Source organism: Aquila chrysaetos (assembly GCF_900496995.4).
Source record: "Aquila chrysaetos chrysaetos chromosome W unlocalized genomic scaffold, bAquChr1.4 W_unloc_5, whole genome shotgun sequence".
In the NCBI taxonomy this organism is placed as follows: Eukaryota; Metazoa; Chordata; class Aves; order Accipitriformes; family Accipitridae; genus Aquila; species Aquila chrysaetos.
In genome coordinates, this window is record NW_024470325.1 from 1174661 (window position 1) to 1192277 (window position 17617).

Genomic DNA, 17617 nt, shown 5'->3' on the forward strand with positions numbered 1-17617 from the left:
GGGCGGGGAGAGGGGGGAGGGAGCCTCCCTAAATGGCTGGGTCCCCCTGGGGACCCCCCAAGCCCCTCCCCTACTCATAAGCCCCACCCTTGTGACATCACTTTATTAGAGACCCTCTTGAAGGGGCGGGGCCAAGCCACAGGGGGGCGTCAACAGCAGTGTGGGGGGTGGGGTGGTGGTGGGCGGAGCTCCAGGCACCGGCCTATCAGGCGAGGGTGATGTCGATGCTGGGGAGGAGCTGGGCCAAGTGGGTGGCGGCCTCGGGCGTGGCAGCCAGGGGCGTCTCAGCCAATCGCAGACGAGCCAGCCGGGGGCACGTGGCCAATGGGGCCAGGGCGGAGGCGTGGCTTATGGCTGGGAGGGGTGGAGTCAAGGAGAAACCCTGCCCACCTTCTTGACCCCACCTAGAGAAGCTCCTCCCACTCTGGTGCCCCACCTCTCATAAGCTCCACCCCCTTTAAGCCGTGCCCTCCCCTAGCCCCTCTTTTGCTCCCAGTAAGCTCCTTCCCTCCCCACCCTAGCCCCACCCCCACGCAATCAAGCCCCTCCCCACTCAGCCCCACCCCATCACCCCCAAAGCCCCACCCCATTAAGCCCCTCCCCTTTCCCCAACCCTCACCCTACCCTTCTACCCCACCCTTTGTGCCCCACGCAGCCCACCAGCCCCCGCCCCATTCAACCCCGCCCCTCACCCCCAGCTCCACCCCCGGCCCCTACAGCCCCGCCCACTACCCCTTAAGCCCCGCCCCCCCGGGATACGGTTGCCGTCGAGATGCAGCTCCTCCAGGCGGGGGAGGGGCGGGAACCCCCGCAGGGTCGTGACCTTGTTGTGTGACACGTCCAGCACCTGGTGGGGGAGGGGCGGTCCGGACGTCTGGGTCCTCGTCCCGCCCTCCCCCCCCACCCCGACATTTGGGGCCCCGCCCCGCCCTAGGATCCCACCTGCAGGCGCCGCAGCCCCCCCCAGGGTGGGGGGGAGCCCCCCCAGGTTGTTCCCAGCCAGGTCGAGGTGGGTCACCAGCACCGTGTGCTCCAGCAGCGGCAGTGACGTCAGCGCCTGGGGGCGGGGCATGATCGGGAGGGGGGCGGGGCTCCGCATGATCACTCCCCTTCAGCTCAGACCCCAACCCCCTTCCCCTACACCCGCCCCTTTAAGGCCCGTTCTCTCAAAAAGCCCCTGCTGCTCCGCCCACCATAGCCCTGCCCACTGCAGACTCCCCACCCCCACTCTTTTAATCCCTTTAAGCCACACCCCCTCACGCCCCTCCCACCCCACACCCCTCCCACTCTGCCCTCTCAGGCCACACCCCCTTCCAGCCCCACCCCCTCATTCCTTGACACCCTCCCCTGCCCCGCCTCTCAAGCCCCGCCCACCCTCAGCCCCGCCCCCTCGGGCCCCACCCCTACCTTCCTGTGGAGGCGGAGCCTGACAGCCCCGTCAGGCCCCGCCCCCATCCTCAGCACGCCCACGGCCGCCTCCGCCCGCGACGCCACGTCGCCCACGAAGCCAATCCGCAGCGGGTCCGCCTCCTGGGGGGTGGGGCGGGCTCACGTTCAGACCACGCCCCCTTTCCCCACAAAGCGACCACGCCCCCCAAGCCCCACCCACCTGGAGGTCCCGCAGGCACCGCCGGATCTCGTCCTCGTGGCCCAACGGGTCCAGGGCCGACAGCAGCAGCACCAGCGTCAGCAGGCAACCTGCGCGCGCCCCGGGACACGCCCGCCGGGTGAGGGCGGACCCTGGCGTCGGGTGGGGCGGACACGCCCCGCCCTCGGGGGGGGGGGGGGAACGACACCCAGGATTTTGGGGGCGGGGGGTGGCTCACCCCGGCTGCGGGGCTCCAGCTCCAGCAGTTGCCGGCACGTCTCCACCTGCGCTTCCAGCACCGACGCCTCGGCCACGCCCACTTCTGGCCTGGAGGGGCGGGGTCAAGGGGTTTAGGGGCGGGGACTGCCCCTGGGGGGGCGTGGCTCGCCCCCCCCCGGGGTTAGAGCAACAACGGGGGAGGGCTGAGCCAGGTTCGGGGATGCCGGGGGGTGGGGCTTAACCAAGAGGGCGTGGCCTTCAGCGAGTGGGCGGTGCTTGGGTTGAGGGGAAGGGCCTGCAGGCTGAATGGCTGGGGCGTGGCCAGCAGGGAGATCTTAAAGGGGCGGGGCTCCGTCACAGCAGGGATGCTTGTGGGAGAGCGCTCAGGAAAAGGAGTGGGGCTTAAAGAGGCGGGGCTTACCAGAAGAGCTCCCCGGCTTTGATTGGCTCCTGCCACCACGCCTCGTTCTCATCTGGGGGGGGGGAAGGGGCGTGGTTAGAGAAGGGTGGGGTTTAAAGGGGTGAGGCCATGGAGGGAAAAGGGGGCGTGGCTTCCTACCTGGGAGGAGCGTCACCTCGCGGGGGGCGGGGTCGGGCTCCCAGGTGACCCGGAAGTGGAGGCGGGGCCGGGTGGGGGGCGGAGCCAGGTCCGGGGGGAGGTCGCAGACCTGTCGCTCCCGTCAAGGAACCCCAGGCATTCGGGAGGGGACCCCGCCCCCAACCCCACGGCCCCGCCCACCCCCGGAGGACACGCCCCCCCCTTCCAGGATACCCAGGTGTGGCTGGGGCGTGGCCGCCCCTCTCCCGAGCGCCACGCCCCTTCCAGGGCGGAGCCGTCCACCGTCGCCGTCAGCGCCGAACTCCCCGCTCCCACCTGCCGGAATCAGGCACGCGGGATAAGGGGGGACCCCGGTGTCCGGGGGGGACCCCGGCATCTGGTGGGGACTCCGGCTTCTGGGGGGGACCCCAGGATTCGGGGGAGACCCCGGTGTCTGTGGGGGACCCCAGTGTCTGGGGGGGAACCCCGGGATCCGGGGGGGACTCCAGCATCTGTAGGAGGGACCCCGGTGTGTGGGTGGGGACCCCAGGATCCAGGGGGACCCCGGTGTCTGCGGGGGGGACCCCGGGATCCGGGGGGGGACTCAGGGATCCAGGGAAGACCCTGGTGTCTGTGTGGGGGACCCCGGTGTCTGTGGGGGACCCCAGTGTCTGGGGGGGGACACCCCAGCATCTGGGGGGGACTCTGGCTTCTGGGGGCGACCCCGGTGCCTGGGGGGGGGGACCCCGACATCCGGACTCACCACGACGGGGCGGGAGAAGGTGACCGCCAGCGTCGCGTCCTCCCGGTTGACGTAGAGGCAGAGAATCCGCGGCGGCGGGGAGGCTGTGGGGGGGACAACGACACACGCAGGCACTCAGGAGCGTTTTGGGGGGACCCCAGGCTTTTGGGGGGGCCCCCAGGATTTTGGGGGGGCCGCCGGCGTACCGCGGGAGAGGATGCAGCGCAGGTAGACCCAGGCGCTCTGGTCGTTGGGGTCGGTGAAGACGGCGTTCTGCACCAGTTCCAGCTCTGCTGGGACAGGACAGAATGGGGGGAGATAACGGGGGGGTCAGCAAGGGGACCCCGATATCTGGGAGGGACCCTGATATTTGGGAAGCACCCCAATATTTGGGAGGCACCCTGATATTTGGGAGGGACCTTGATATTTGGGCGGGACCCCAGCATCTGGGAGGGACCCCGGCACCGAGGTGTGACCCCGGCACCCAGGGGCGGACGGAGACATTTGGGGGGGACCCCGGTGTTTTGGGGTGTTTTGGGGACCGAGGATGGGGTGTGGGGGGGTGGGGACTCACCCGTTTGGAGGCGGTGGGGGGGCAACGCCCCTGCCCCGCCCCCGGGGGACGCCGGCGTCCGGGTGGGCGCCAGCAGCCGGCTCCGGTGGTGCCAAGCGGAGAAGTTGGAAAAGTCGCGGCTGAGCAGGGTCCCGGCGAAGGCCAGCTCGGCCTCGGGGTCCTCCTCGGCCGCCAGCGTCCGACGGTGCTCCCAGGCGTGGACTGGGGGGGCCACCAGTAAGGACCAGTGGGCGCTGGTGTCCCCCTCAGAGTCCCTTAACCCCGTTCCACTGACTCCCAATACAAACCAGTAAGCTTTGTCGCTCCAAAACCCACTCCTGATACCACCTAAGATACCCCAGTTCTTTTTCCACTATCTCCCGCTATACACCAGTGAGCCCTGCACCCCCAAAAGTCTCTCCCAGTACATCTCAAGATCTCTCAAGCCCTCTCCCGCTGCTTCCCAATATAAACCAGTAAGCTCAGCAACGTTCAGGTTAGCTCTAGCTCTGAGCCACTATGGCTCAGCACCCCCAAAACTCACTCCCAGTACAGCCCAGCACCCTGCTCCCAGCACAGACCAGTCAGCCCAGAAGCTCTTACATCCTTCCCAGGGGGGCCCAGCAGCCCCCAAACCCTCCTCCCAGTGCATCCCAGTACAAACCAGCGTGCCTAGCCTCCCTCTGATCCCAAATCAGTACAAACCAGTATACCCCAGCGCACGCTAAGACGCAAATTCTGACTTTAAAGCCCCCCCAGTGCCCCGTAACTGCCCCCAAACCCCCTCAAAGCCCCCCCAGGCCCCCCGCCCAGTGCCTCCCAGTACGTCCCAGTATGCACTCACAGTTGCGGGGGTCAGCGGCCAGCAGACGGTCGCAGAGGGCGCGCTCGGCGGGGGTGGGGGGGGGCGCGCGGGGGCCCGGCGCAGCACCCAGCCCCGGTGGTGCCAGGCTCCGTAGGACTTGGGGTTCACCCCCAGGCACCCCACCACGAAGGCCAGCTCCCCCGGCACCCTGCGGTGACAGCCCAGTAAAGACCAGTTCCACCCAGTACCCCTTCGGCCACCGCCCAGCAACCTCCCAGCGCCCAGAAACCCTGTCGCAGTGCCCCCTAGTCCCCTCCCAGTAACCTCCCAGTGCTCCCCAGCTCCCACAAAACCCCTCTGAGAGCATCCCGTGCCCCCCAGTACCCACAAATCCCTTCCTAACACTTCCTGGTGCCCCCCAGTACCCACCGATCGCCTCCCAGTACGTCCCAGTGCCCCCAGATCCCCTTCCAGTAACCTCGCGGTGCTCCCCAGCCCCCACAAAACCTCTCTGTGGACACTCTGTGCCCCCCAGTACCCACAGATCCCTTCCTAAGCACCTCCCAGTGCCTGCCAGTACCCACTGATCTTCTCCCAGTACATCCCAGTACTGCTCCCAGTAACCTCCCAGTGCTCCGCAGCCCCCACAAAACCCCTCCGAGGGCTTCCCAGGCCCCCCAGTACCCTTCCTAAACACCTCCCAGTGCCCCCAGCACCCACTGCTCTTCTCCCAGTCCATCCCAGTGCCTCCCAGTGCCCACAGATCCCCTCCCAGCAACCCGCCAGCACCCCCCCAGCACTCGTAAATCTACCCCCAGTTCATCCCAGCGCCCCTCCCGTCCCCCGAAATCCCCTCCCAGTGCCTCCCAGTCCAGACCAGTCGGCGGGGTCGGGCGGCAGGGCGCAGCGCCGCAGGTTCCAGCAGGTCCCCACGTCGGGGTTGGCCGCCAGGACGGCGCCCGTCAGCGCCAGCGCCTCCGCGTCCAGCTCGCCCCGCTCCCGCTGGGGGCAGAGGTCGAGGGTCAGGGGTCGACCTGGGAGGTCAGGGGTCACCAACGCCCGCGGGCGTGCCCAAGGGGTGGGGCGTCCCAGCCAGGGGCGGGGTCAGGGGGCGGGGTCAGAGCTCACCTTCTCCAGCAGGGTGGCCATGGAGGAGCGGTAGAGGCGGAGCTTCTCCTCCCGCTGCCGGCGGCGGGCGGCGTCCGGGGGGCGGAGCTTCAGGCGGCCGTGCTGCAAGGCATTGTGGGGCGCTGGGGGTCACGGACTGGGAGGAACGGGGGGGGGGAACTGGGTGGTGACTGGGATAGACTGGGAGGCACTGGGAGGGAACTGGGAGGCACTGGGATGTGCCGGAGCTCGACTGTGAGGGAGTAGCTGTCACTGGAAATTAACTGGGAGGCACTGGGGGGGACTGGGAGATGACTGAGAGGAACTGGAGGGCACCGGGGGTCACAGAGTAGGAACTGGGAGAAGTGGGAGAGCACTGGGACGGGCTGGGGGTTGACTAGGAAGAACTAGGAATCACTGGGACGTGACTAGGAGGAACTGGGATGTGCTGCAGCTCGACTGTGAAGAAGTAGCTGTCACTGGAAATTAACTGGGATGCACTGGGGGTTGACTGGGAAGAACTAGGAGTCACAGCGGGTGACTGGGAGGAAATGGGAGTCACTAAGGGGTGAGTGGAAGGAACTAAGAATCACTGGGACAGGACTGGGAAGCACTGGGATGTGCTGGAGCTCGACTGTGGGGAAGTAGCTGTCACTACAAATTAACTGAAGCACTGCTGGGGGACTGGGAGTCACTGGGGGGCGCTGGGAGGCACTGGGGGGGGACTGGGAGAGACTGGGAGGCACTGGCACACAGTAGGCGTGGGCTGGGAAGAACTGGCTGTCACTAGAATTTGACTGGGAGGCACTGCAGGGCTCTGGGGGTCACTGGGGGGTTGACTGGGAATAACTGGGAGGCACTGGGGGGGACTGGGAGGAACTAGCTGTCACTGGAAGTTAACTGGGAGGCACTAGTGGGTGACTGGGAGGCACTGGGGGGCTCTGGAGTCACTGGGGGGGAACTGGGAGGGACTGGGGTTGACTGAGAAGAACTAGCAGTGACTGGGGGGTGACTGGGACTAACTAGGATGTGCTGGACATCAACTGGCAGAAAGCAGCTGTCACTGGAAATTAACTGGGAAGCACTGCTAGGTGACTGGGAGGCACTGGGGGAGGGACTGGGAGGAACTGGGATGCACTGGAGGTTAGCTGGGAGGAGCTAGGTGTCACTGGAAATTAACTGGGAGGCACTGGGGGTCACTGGGGGCGTAACTGGGAGGGACTGGGGGGCTGTGGGGAGGGACTGGGAGGGACTGGGGGGCTCTGGGGGTCACTGGGCGTGGGACTGGAAGGGACTGGGGGGCACTGGGGGGGAACTGGGAGGAACTGGGGGGCACTGGGGGGACTGGGAGGGACTGGGGGGCACTGGAAGGGGACTGGGAGGAACTGGGGGGTTCTGGGGGTCACTGGGGGTGGGACTGGGAGGGACTGGGGGGCACTGGGAGGAACTGGGAGGCACTGCCATGCCCCAGTGCATCATGGGGCGGTGGGGGTCCAATCCGGGGGGGGGGGGGGGGTGTCTGCCCCGGGGGATTATGGGATCGGGGGGGTCCCTCACCATGGCGACGGCTCCGGGCGGGGGGGGGGGGGGAGGATCCGGCACCTGCGGGAGAGAGCGAGAGTCAGGGACCCCGGGGAGCCCATCCCAGTCCCTCCCAGTCCCTCCCAGTCCCTCCCAGTCCCTCCCAGTCCCCCGTCCCCCCCCCCCCCGCTCAAGGCCTAGCGGGAACAAACCGGAGCCGGGCGCTGCAGGCGGACCCGGGGCGGCGCGAAGGCTGCCGGGAACGGGGCGGGGCGCGGGAGCCGAGGAGCATGCTGGGATACAACGAGGCAACAGGGCGGCGCCATTTTCCTCCTCTAACCCTTACGGTAGCCGGCGGGGGTCAATCCGGCGTTTCCGCTCTCCCGCGCGGTGCATGCTGGGATTGAAGCGGCCTTTCTCTTCCGCCTGCGCCATGGGGGTGAGGCGGGGGATTCGGAGTGCGGCCGGGCCGGGATCGGGGCCGGGGCTGGAGCCCGAAACCGCTGGATATTTCCGACGGGCTCTAGAGACGTTGCAGGAGGGGCTGAGCCCGGAGGAACTCGGTATAAGCGGCGAACCGGGGGGGTCGGTGGGAGGATTTGGCGGGATCGTGAAGGGGAAGCTGGGGGGGGGGGGGGTGGGGTGTCTCTGAGGCGCTTTGAGGGTCTGTGAGGAGGTTGGGGGGGTGTTGGGGGTCTGTGGACGTGTATCGTAGCACCGTGAGGGGTTGAGGGGGGCTGTAAGCAGATTTAGAGGGTTTTGGGGGGCCCCCGGGGTGGGTGGGGGGTTTTGGGGCTCCCTGGGGGTGTTTTGGTGCTCTCTGGGGGGATTTGGGGCTCTGCAGGCAGACTTGGAAGAACCCTGAGGGGCTTTGGGGGTGTCTGGCATTGTTGTGTCATTGTTGGTGGGGCTCATGTAGAGCTTTTGGGCTAAATAACTACGTTTTGAGGTACTGTTTTATTCTTAAATTTTCACGCATTTTGCGTGCAATTAAGGAATCTTTTGTGTGGGTTTTTTTTTGTTTTTTTTTTTTTTCCTTCTCACAGCCCTTTTTGCCCCCAATGTGCTGGCGGAGGCAGCGGCGGCAGGGCCGGGGGTAGCCCTGGACCCGGGGGGGTCGCGGGTGCTGCAGGCACTGCTGCCCCAGGCCCCTCTGGGGGTGCTGGGGCGAATCCTGCCCCCCTTGGTGTTGGGGGGACTGGGGGGGCCGGCGGGGCACCCGCTGGGTGCCCGGGTCCTGGAGGCCGCCCTGGGGCGGGTGCTGCCCGCCCTGGGGGAGGCTGTGGGGCCGGCGAAGGAGGAGGAAGAGGAGGAGGCGGAGGCCGTGGGGCCGGTGGAAGAAGCCGTGGGGCGGCTGGCAGCGGCGGTGAGGGACGACCCGGTGGCTTTTGCCAGGCACCCGGCCGGCAGCTTCGTGGTGCGGGCGCTGCTGCGGGTGCTGGGGGGTGCCCCGGGGGCAGGTGAGGCGTTGGGGGGGGGGGGGCACCTGGGAGGGGTTGGGGGGGACAGTGGAGGAGGTTGGGGGGCACCTGGGGGCTCTGCAGGGGTATTTGGGGGGTGGGGGGACTCGGTGGAGGGTAATTAGTTGGGTGGGGGGGTGGGTTTGCCCCCGCTCCCCCCCCTCATCTCGGCTTTTTTACCCCCAGGAGTCCCTCAGCTGCCCCCCGGAGGGGCGGGGCCAAAGACTAAAGGGGTGGAGCTGGCACTCAAGGGGGTGGAGCCAGCCTCGGAGGGGGCGGAGCTTCCCCCTTCCTTCCCGCCTCTCTTGGGGCAATTAGCGGAGGCCTTCGAAGAGCATCTGGCCTGTAAGTGCCCCCGGGGAGGGGGTGGCGGGGGGCAAATACCCCATAACTGCCCCTGGGGGGGGAAATGTCCCTTGTCTGCCCCACAACTGCCCCCTGCCCCCCTCTTTTTGCCCCCAGCCCCCTAAATCTCTTCTGCCCCTCCTAATTAAGCCTCCAGACCACTAATTACCCCACTGCTTTCCCCCCCCCCGCCCAGCCCTGCTGTCTCCGGCCGGCGCCAGTCTCTGCCTGCAGGTGGCGCTGGAGGTGCTGCACCGCAGCCAATCGCCTGCCTGCTCCCGCCTCTGCAACACGCTCATTGGCCAGCTGGCCCCACCCAGCCCCGCCCCTGCCGAGAGGTGAGTTTCCGTTGGGCCCTGTGAGGAGGGGAGGGCGGGGATTGGGTGGTGGTGGTGCTGATTGGCCAGCTGGTTCTGAGGGTGCGCCTCCATTTGTTGAGAGGGTATTTGGGGCTGGTTGTTGATTGGCTGGGGGTTCACAGGTGCCCTTTGATTGGCTGAGTGGTCATTGCGCTCTCCTTCATTGAGTAGTGTTCTGTTGGAGCATTTTTGGATTGGCTGTGATTTGCAGTACCCTTTCCTGATTGGCTAATGGATTTTGAGGCTGTTTTCTATTGACTGGCCATTTGCTGGAGTTGTTCCTTGATTGGCTGAGAGATCTCAGATTCTGTTTGTTGATTGGTTGGGGGAGTTTTGCCCTGTTTCCTATTGGTACTTGTTTTCCAAAGGCAGCTGCTGGTTGGCTAGCCAGGCCCCAGCCTGTCGCCCCATTGGCTGGCAACTTCTTGAGGCTTGCTCTTGATTGGCCACGGCTCCCAAACCCCTTTTGCTGATTGGCCAGCCTGCTACCGATGCTGGCCACCGATTGACCAGACTGTCCCGGGGCAGCTTTCCGTTGCTTGGGGGGGATGGGGGGGTGGAACCTGGGCCCAGCTCTTCATTGGCTGGGCAGGAGGGGGAGGGACGTGGCTGCCCTTTTCTGATTGGCTGTCCCAGTGCCCTGGTGGGCGGGCTGCAGGACCCCGAGCGCAGTCGGCTGCTGGAGGCGGCCATGGCAGTGGCGGGGCCCCAGCGCCTGCGGGAGCTCTTCCGGCAGCAGCTGAAGGGCCGCCTACGGGGCGTGGCCGCCCACCGGGTGGCCAATCACGGGCTGCAGCGCCTGCTGGACCACGCCCCCGCTGACGTGGTAGGCGGGGCTTGGAGGGTGGGGGGCTGGGAGGGGCGGAGCTGGGGAAGGGAGGGGCGATGGGGGCGTGGCTTAAAGGGGTGGGGCATGTGGGGTGAAGATGGAGCTTATTGGGATGGGGAGGTTTTGGGGCGGAGCTTAATAGGGTGGGGAGGATGTGTAGGTGGGGCCGTCGGGCACTCTTCCTTGAGGGCGGCGCTTGTGAGACAGAAGCGCAGCTTATTGGGCGGGCCTGAAGCGGGAAGGTGGGGCTTATGGGGAACATCCTATTGGTGGGGTGCCTGAGGGCGGGGCTTATGCAGAACGGTCTGGGGGAGGCGGGGCTTGCGGATGGGGCGGGCAGGGCTTGTGGGCAGACAGGAGGCGGGGCTGATGCCGTCTCCGCCCCGTCCAGGTGGGGGAGGTGCTGTCGGAGCTGGGCCCCGCCCTGGCCGAGCCCTTGGCCCGGGGCCACCCCGGGGTGCTCACCGCCCTGCTGGGCGCCTGCCGGCGCCACCCCGGCCTCCAGCAGGAGGCGCTGCGCTGCCTCTTCCAGGTAGGCCCCGCCCCCTCCCACGATCGTCTCCGCCCCCTTTTCTTTGAAGCCCCGCCCCTGGGGAAGGACCTCATCGACATTGGTAGTGATGGGCTCGGTGCTCCCGTCGCAGTGGCCTGTACCTTTAAAGAAGCCCTACAACCCCTTGGCCACGCCCCCTTCCCCTTGGCCACGCCCCCTTCTTATTAACCCTGGCCCAAACCTCACCAAGGGTTCTTATTGGGCCCTATAGTGCCCTTGTCAAGGCTGGACAAGCCCCTCCCGCTCGGGCAGGCCACGCCCCTTGATGCCCCACCTACTTCTGCAGTGCGGCCTCTCTATTGGCTGCAACACGGGATGGGCCCACTCTTAAGAGCGTTGCCCTTTTAAGGCATTGCTGCTTTAGAGTTGTTGTCCTTTTTAAGGAGGCCACACCTCCTCATGACAGCCTGTCCCACCCCTTCCACCCAGGCCCCGCCCCCTCAGAGGCCCCCTCCCTCAGCCCCACCCTCTTCGCCTTTCTCGTCCAATAGGCTTTCGGCTGCTGGGAACCGCGGGAGAGGCAAAAGGCCTGTGTGGGGCTCCTGGCTGGGCTCCGCCCCTTTGGAGGTGGAGACAAGGCTGCAGAGGGGGCGGAGCCAGAGGTGAGGGGCGGGGAGTGGGTGGGGCTGCCTCACCCCCCTGTTCTTCCCCCCCCGTCCCTCCATTTGCCCCCGACTCCCTCCTGCCCCCTTCCCCCTCCTTTGCCCCCAACCTCCCCAAACTCGCCCCCCAGCACTCTCATCTCCCTCCCCACCCCCATTCACCCTCCCCCACCCCCTTTTTACCCCCCTCTCGCAAATGTTCCCCCCCCGCCCCCCAAATTTACCCCCCTGGCCCCTCTTGTTATCTTTCGAAGTCCCCCCCGGGGGCGGTTTTGGGACAACCACATCCTTCCACTTACCCCCCAAACCGCCTTACGCTCTCCCAAACCCCCATTTTTCCTGCCCCAGCACCCCCCCCCCTTTTGGGGGACCCCTCCTTGCCCCCACCTTTTTATTTCCCCCCCCCCACCATTCCTTCTCCTCCGCAGCCTTCGCTGGGTCCCGTCACGCTCCACGGCTCCCTCCTGCTCCAGCACCTGCTCCATTTCGGGGACCCGGCGCCCATCCTGGGGGGGCTGAAAGCTCTGCCCCCCGCCGCGCTGCTCGCCCTGGCTCGCAGCCCCCCCGGCAGCCGGGTTTGGGACGCCCTCCTCGCCTCCCCCACCGTCCCCACCCGCGCCCGCCGCCGTCTCCTCCACAAACTGAAGGTAACGGCGGCCGGTGGGGCTGTCCCCTCTTTCTGAGCGCCCCCCCCGGCAGCGTTTTGGGGCCAGAACCCCATTTTTGGGTTGTTCGGGGCTGTTTCAATCTTTTCTATTAACAAAACGGGGGTTTTTATGGCTGATATCGCTCCCTGCTTTCTGCCGTAGGGTCACTTTCTCTCGCTGGCGTGTCACCGCAACGGCAGCCGCGTCCTCGACGCCATCTGGGTCTCCGCCTCCGGCCCCGCCCGCGCCGCCATCGCCGACGAGCTGGGTGAGTGCCACGGAGTTTGGGGGGTGGGGGGGACACAGACGACAGCGATGGAGGAGACCCCCACCCGGGGGTCTGAGCTCTGCCCTGACGCCCCGTCGTTCCCCCCCCCTCCGGCAGCGTCCCAGCACGAGGCCCTCCAGCGCGACCCCCACGGCCGGGGGGTGGCGCGGACCCTTGCCCTCGACCTTTTCCAACGACGACGACGACTGTGGGAGCGGCTACAGGCGGCCCCCGACCGCCGCAGCCTCCTGGGACCCCTCTTGGAGGACTGATGACCCCCGCCGGGGGCGTAGAGCGGCTGCCCGGGGGGACGGAGAGGCGCCTTCTTGGAGGACCGTGGGACATAGAGAAAGGAAGGGGAGAGAGAGAGCATCTCCTGGGTTTCAGCGGTTCCTGAGGTTGGGGAGGACCATAGAGATGGCAGGCGCCGCTCTGGGGGTTCGTCCACCCTCGTCTTGTCTGCTCTGGACCACCCAGCCATAGAGGACTGGAGGACTGCTGGCCAGAAAGGCCCAGGGCCTGCACTATGGTGCTGCTGGAGGACTCGGTGCCAGAGAGGCCGGCTGCGGAGCCTTTCTTGTTGTGACCACCATAAAGTTTTCTAAGGGGAGAGGGCACAGTGACGGTCTGGTACTTGTTGCCCAACTCTTGTCTGCTCCTGCCCTCCCAACACACACTTTTCTATGTAAATTGATGCTTTTTCATAATTTTCTTTTTTTTTTTTTGCACAAGAAAGAGCTGGAGCCTGATTCCTCAGTCCCTCCCGCTTCCTACAGCGCCCTTTGTCTCCCCACCGACGCCATTTTGTCCCGGCGGTGGGTTCTCCGAGCTGGTTCCAACGCTCTGTCAGCCTTTTATTGGGGTTAGAAGGGGAAAGGGGCGGGGTTAGAAGGGGAAAGGGGCGGGGTTAGAAGGGGAAAGGGGCGGGGTTAGAAGGGGAAAGGGGCGGGGTTAGAAGGGGAAAGGGGCGGGGTTCTGAGGCAGGAGGCGGGGTTTAGCGGTTGTAGGTCACTCTGTGGGGCGAAGCGCCGTCGAGCAGACGGCGGAGAGCGGCGGAGAGGCCCAGGAGGCTCTGCCCCACGGCGCGTGTCATGGCCGCCAGCAGCCGCAGCAGCTCCCTGAGGGGGGGGTGGTGGTGCAGAAACGGGGCTCAGAGTTGCCCCCACGGTGGTTTCCCCAGTTTCTGCCCCCGGGGGGTGTCTATGGGGCAGGAGAAGACCCCGGAGGAGGTGGGGGGCAAGATCTTCTCCTGCCAACATCTGCACCCCCGTGGGTAGGAAGGTCACCCACGGGGGGGCTCCCCACGGGTCAGGACACCCCCCCCCCCGCCCCACGTACCTCAGGAGCCGCTCGGGGCCGAGCCCCCCCACGTCGCAGCGGAGGCCCCTGACGGCCGCCGTCACCCGCAGCTGCCCCACCAGGTCGTGGGGATTCGCCTTGGTCAGGGCCACCGTCACCCGGGCCACCTCGGCCCCAGGGCGGGAGCCCCGTTCCTGGGGGGGGTCAGGCTCCCAGTGCTCCCTGAACAACCTGGCCTGGGAGGGGGGGGGCGTGGAAAAGGGGTTGGGGGCAATTAGAGGGGCTTGGGGGGTGTTATTGGGGAGCAATGGGGAATCTTGGGGGGGTCTTTAGGGTTCCTTAGGGGGATTTGGGGCTCCTAAGGGATCTGGGGGGGGGGTCGTGGAGCAATTAGGTGGCCCTAAGAAGGAGCAGAGAAGTTTTGGGGTGGTCCCGGTGGGCAACTGGGTGTGTATTGGAGGATCCGAAATGAGTTATAGGAGATACAAAGGACTGAGAAAAAATATTGGGGGGGCCGCCGGGGGTATTTGGGGTCTCACCTTGGGAGGCTCCCAGTGCTGCCCTGGCGCCAGGGCCATGAGGGGGGTATGGGGTGCCAGCGCCCCAAAAAACCCCTCTGTCTCCACCGCTGTCCCATCCTCTGCCAGCACCAGCGTCACAAGCGGCCCCAGGCTCAGCGCCTCTCCCGCCTGCCCCGGGTGGGGTAATTAAGGGGGTCCAGGGGCAGTTTAGGGGACCCAGGGGTGCAGTAGGGGGGGATCCGGGGGCAATTAGAGGCTGTCAGGGTGATTGGGATGTCTCGGGGATAACTGGGGCGGGAGGGGGGACGGCGCCAGGAGTCATTAAGGGGATCCCGGGCGGTAATTAGGGGTCAAGGGTGGCAATCAGGGGAGTTTGGGGGGGTAATTACAGGCTGTGGGGAGCATGAGGGGGGGTTTGCAGGAGCCGTTCAGGAGAGTTTAGAGGCCGTTGGAAAGCGTCGGGGGTAGTTTCGGGGTCACAGGAGCATCCTGAGGGCAATTACATACCCACGGGGACAATTAGAAAGATTGGGGGGCTCCCAAGGGGCGGTTAAGATACTTTTGGGGGCAATGTGGGAATCCCAGGGGCAACTGGGGGGGGGGAGGGGTTTCTGAGTGGAAATTAAAGACCATGAGGGTAATTTAGTGCAGTCCAAAGTACAATTAAGAAAAGCCTAGAAACAATTAGAAAACAGCCGGGGTAATTACAGAACCCAAAGAGGAAGGGGGGGGGTGGTCCCAGGGGCGATTAGGCACCCTTGGGGGCAATTTGAGGGTCGCGGGGGCAATTGGGGGGCTCCCGAGAGCAATTAAGGATAGTTTAGGGACTACTAGGAAGCTTTGAGGTAATTTATGGGGGTCCCAGGAGCACTTGGGGGGGGGGACTAAAGGCAATTTGGCGGTCCCGGGGTAATTATAGTGCATCCCGGGGGCAGTTCATACCCTTGAGGGTAACTGGGGGGGCAACGGGGGGGGGGGGGTCCCGGGGGCAATGAGGGGTCTCGGGGGGTGTGGGGGTCCCGGGGGGAGGTCGCAGCCCCTCACCTGCTCCCGCAGCTCCTCCAGGCTGGCGGCCACCAGCCCCCGGGGCCGCCCCCGGCGCCGGTCGCACACCCAGAAGGGTCGCGGCTGCGGGGCCGGGGGGGCCCAGGCCCGGCGGGCCACCGCCCTGGGGACACGGCCGTGCCCTTCACCCGGCAGCCCCCGGCGCCCCCCGCCGTGTCCCCCAGCCTTCAACCTGGTCCCCCCCCCCCCCCCCGTCCCCTGCCCGCAACCCGGTGGCCCCCACGTCCAACCCGGTGGCCCCAATGGCCCCCCCCCACATCCAACATGGCAGCCCCCACATTCAACCTGGTGGCCCCAATGGCCCCCCACATCCAACCTGGTGGCCCCCACATCCAACCTGGTGGCCCCCCACTTCTAACCTGGTGGCCCCAATGGCCCCCCACATCCAACATGGCAGCCCCTGCTTCTTACCTGGTGGCCCCAACATGCAACCTGGTGGCCCCCACGGCCCCCCACATCCAACCTGGTGGCCCTAATGGCCCCTACTTCCAACCGGGTGGCCCCCACATCCAACTGGGTGGCCCCAATGGCCCCCACTTCCAACCAGGTGGCCCTAATGGCCCCCCACATCCAGCCCGGTGGCCCCCACATCCAACCAGGTGGCCCTAATGGCCCCCCACATCCAGCCCGGTGGCCCCCACATCCAACCTGGTGGCCCTAATGGCCCCCACATCCGACTTAGTGACCCCCCACACCCTGTCCCAGGCACCCCGGCCGCCTCACCGCAGCACGTCCATCCCGGGATGGGGCCTCAGGCGTCCGGGGGGGGGGGGGGTCAAAGTCCAAAGTTCACAGGGCGGAGCTGCTGGCGGGGAGGGACCCCGATAAAATCCATCAACCGACATCGGCAGCTCCGTTAACGGCGCCACGGACGCCTGGGGGTCGTCTGTGTGTGTGTGTGTGTCTCCCCTGAACGCCTGGGCCTAACCCGGCGCCCCCCCCCCTCAGGACTACATTTCCCATCGTCCCCCGCGCCTCAGAGCCCACCGAGGCCACGCCCCCTCGGCGCCCAGAGCCCACCGAGGCCACGCCCCCCGCGGCGCCCAGCCAGCCCCTTTTCCCGTGATGCCCCGCCCCCTTCCCGTGGTGCTCTGCGCGGCGGCGGCGGCGGCGGCGGCAGCAGCGGAGGCGCCATGTTCCTGCAGTGCTACAGCGACGAGCGCGGCGAGCGCGTCTACACCCTGAAGGTACCGGGGAGGCTCCGGGAGGCTCCGGGAGGGTTCCGGGGGTCCCGGTCCGGCCTCACCCTTCCCCTTCCCTCCCCGCAGAAGGTGTCCCCGGCCGGGCAGCCCACCCGTTCGGCCCACCCGGCCCGTTTTTCTCCCGACGACAAGTTCTCCCGGCACCGCCTGGCCCTGAAGCGGCGGTTCGGCGTCCTGCCCACCCAGCGGGCACGGCCGCTCCTCTGAGGGAGGAGGCCGAGACCCCGAGACCCGGCCCCGGCCGCGGAATAAACCGATGAGATGGAAACGGCTCCGTGTGGTGTGGGGGCAAGGCGGGCGGGGGGGGGGGGGAGAAACTCGCATGGCCGCGCCCCTCCCCCAAGCCCCGCCCTCATCCCCTTCCTGCCCGCGGGTGAGCGCCGCCCCCGCCTTGAAAGCCACGCCCCCCGGCGCTCTCCCAACCCCTCCCCTCTTCTAGGCCCCGCCCTCGCTGTCCCAGCCCCGCCCACCCCCCCGCAAAACTTCGCCCCCCATCTCTTTGGGCACCTCCCACTCTAGTCCCCGCCCACCCCAGCCTCAGCCCCGCCCCTGCGGCACCCCGCCCCTGCGGCAGCGGAGGGGGCGTGGCGGCGGCGGCGGGACGTCACCCGGCGGCGGCGGTGGGCGCGCGCGCCCGCCCCTCCCTCCCTCCTCCCCCCCCCCCACCCCCTCAGGTACGGCGCGTGACGGTCGTTCCCGCCTTTTTCGCGAGCGGCCCCGGGGCGGCGGGTTTTAGCCCCAAAATGATGGGGAAGGGGAGGGGGGAGATCCCCCCCGGGGAGCCCAGGAATGGCAGGGTTTGGGCCCGAAACGGTGGGTTCGGGGCGGGGGACGGACGGACTGGTGTCTCTGGGGGGGTGGTGTGGATCGGCATTGGCCCGAAAAGGGGGAGTTCGGCCCCAAAAATGGGTTAGTCGAGCTCCTCGGCGGGGGGTTTGGCCTCAGAACGGTGGCTGTGATCCCCCCCCCGCCGGGTGCCGGTGGTGGCAGCCCCCGGAGGGGGGTTGTTTCCTCAGGAGGTGGGTCGGGGAGAGTGACCGTCCAAAACGCCCTGTTTTCAGCCCAAAACAGCAGCCTGGGACACCCCTGGCTGGTCGGGCTGCCCCAAAGGGATCTGCTGCTGCGAAAAGGGCAGGTTTCCCCCCAAAACGTCAGGTTTTTCCCCTCAGAGTGTTGTTTTTTCCCTCCAAAGCGCCAGGTTTTTCCCCTCTGAGCGTCATTTTTTCGCCCCAAAGCGTCAGGTTTTTCCCCTCAGAGTGTCAGGTTTTCCCTCAAAGCAGCAGTTTTTCCCCACCAAAGTGACCAATTCAGCACCGAATTGGTAGTTTCTGCCACAAATGCTTCACTTGTGCTACAAAGTGGTGGCTTTTTTCCAAAAATGACCATTTTTTCCC

General features: G+C 66.7%; 4 protein-coding genes across 5 annotated transcripts; 2 read left to right on the forward strand and 2 right to left on the reverse strand.

Annotated features, from left to right (window-relative positions):
* Window positions 1-87: 87 nt before the first annotated feature.
* RABGGTA (Rab geranylgeranyltransferase subunit alpha) lies at window positions 88-7414 on the reverse strand. The gene is given in 18 exon segments (XM_030005991.2): window positions 88-354; window positions 760-847; window positions 943-1057; window positions 1408-1530; window positions 1610-1698; window positions 1827-1915; window positions 2229-2280; window positions 2367-2475; window positions 2580-2681; window positions 3109-3191; window positions 3294-3377; window positions 3662-3862; window positions 4485-4554; window positions 4557-4653; window positions 5323-5447; window positions 5574-5675; window positions 7110-7154; window positions 7286-7414. Coding segments are annotated over 18 exon segments (1758 nt in total). The 5' UTR covers window positions 7400-7414; the 3' UTR covers window positions 88-284.
* Window positions 7385-12885, forward strand: NOP9 (NOP9 nucleolar protein). 2 transcript variants are annotated; one of them, XM_030005989.2, is made up of 10 exons: window positions 7387-7636; window positions 8120-8533; window positions 8720-8878; window positions 9075-9216; window positions 9874-10063; window positions 10458-10598; window positions 11111-11221; window positions 11650-11868; window positions 12031-12136; window positions 12254-12885. In XM_030005989.2, the coding sequence occupies exons 1-10, from the start codon at window positions 7468-7470 to the stop codon at window positions 12406-12408; spliced, it is 1806 nt and encodes a 601-aa protein (XP_029861849.1). In that variant the 5' UTR covers window positions 7387-7467; the 3' UTR covers window positions 12409-12885. The 2 variants fall into 2 exon arrangements, with proteins under 2 accessions (XP_029861850.1, XP_029861849.1); XM_030005990.2 differs by lacking the exon at window positions 11650-11868 and having other exon boundaries at window positions 7385-7636.
* Window positions 12886-12969: 84 nt separating this feature from the next.
* On the reverse strand, window positions 12970-15923 carry CIDEB (cell death inducing DFFA like effector b). The gene is made up of 5 exons (XM_030005993.2): window positions 15745-15923; window positions 15001-15124; window positions 13975-14124; window positions 13475-13671; window positions 12970-13254 (listed from the first exon to the last, which is right to left on the reverse strand). The coding sequence occupies exons 1-5, from the start codon at window positions 15864-15866 to the stop codon at window positions 13131-13133; spliced, it is 717 nt and encodes a 238-aa protein (XP_029861853.1). The 5' UTR covers window positions 15867-15923; the 3' UTR covers window positions 12970-13130.
* Window positions 15924-16079: 156 nt separating this feature from the next.
* NOP10 (NOP10 ribonucleoprotein) lies at window positions 16080-16491 on the forward strand. Its single transcript, XM_030005995.1, has 2 exons — window positions 16080-16208; window positions 16290-16491. Exons 1-2 carry the CDS (start codon window positions 16155-16157, stop codon window positions 16428-16430), a joined length of 195 nt encoding a protein of 64 aa, XP_029861855.1. The 5' UTR covers window positions 16080-16154; the 3' UTR covers window positions 16431-16491.
* Window positions 16492-17617: the final 1126 nt, after the last annotated feature.

Coding starts and splice junctions, on each gene's coding strand:
- NOP9 (XM_030005989.2), top strand. CDS start 7,468: ATGCTGGGATTGAAGCGGCCTTTCTCTTCCGCCTGCGCCATGGGGGTG. Junction 8,879..9,074: donor CTTCGAAGAGCATCTGGCCT/GTAAGTGCCCCC, acceptor CCCCCCGCCCAG/CCCTGCTGTCTCCGGCCGGC. Junction 11,869..12,030: donor GTCTCCTCCACAAACTGAAG/GTAACGGCGGCC, acceptor TTTCTGCCGTAG/GGTCACTTTCTCTCGCTGGC.
- CIDEB (XM_030005993.2), bottom strand. CDS start 15,866: ATGTCGGTTGATGGATTTTATCGGGGTCCCTCCCCGCCAGCAGCTCCG. Junction 13,672..13,974: donor AGCACTGGGAGCCTCCCAAG/GTGAGACCCCAA, acceptor CCCCCCTCCCAG/GCCAGGTTGTTCAGGGAGCA. Junction 13,255..13,474: donor GGCCCCGAGCGGCTCCTGAG/GTACGTGGGGCG, acceptor CCCCCCCCTCAG/GGAGCTGCTGCGGCTGCTGG.
- NOP10 (XM_030005995.1), top strand. CDS start 16,155: ATGTTCCTGCAGTGCTACAGCGACGAGCGCGGCGAGCGCGTCTACACC. Junction 16,209..16,289: donor AGCGCGTCTACACCCTGAAG/GTACCGGGGAGG, acceptor CCCTCCCCGCAG/AAGGTGTCCCCGGCCGGGCA.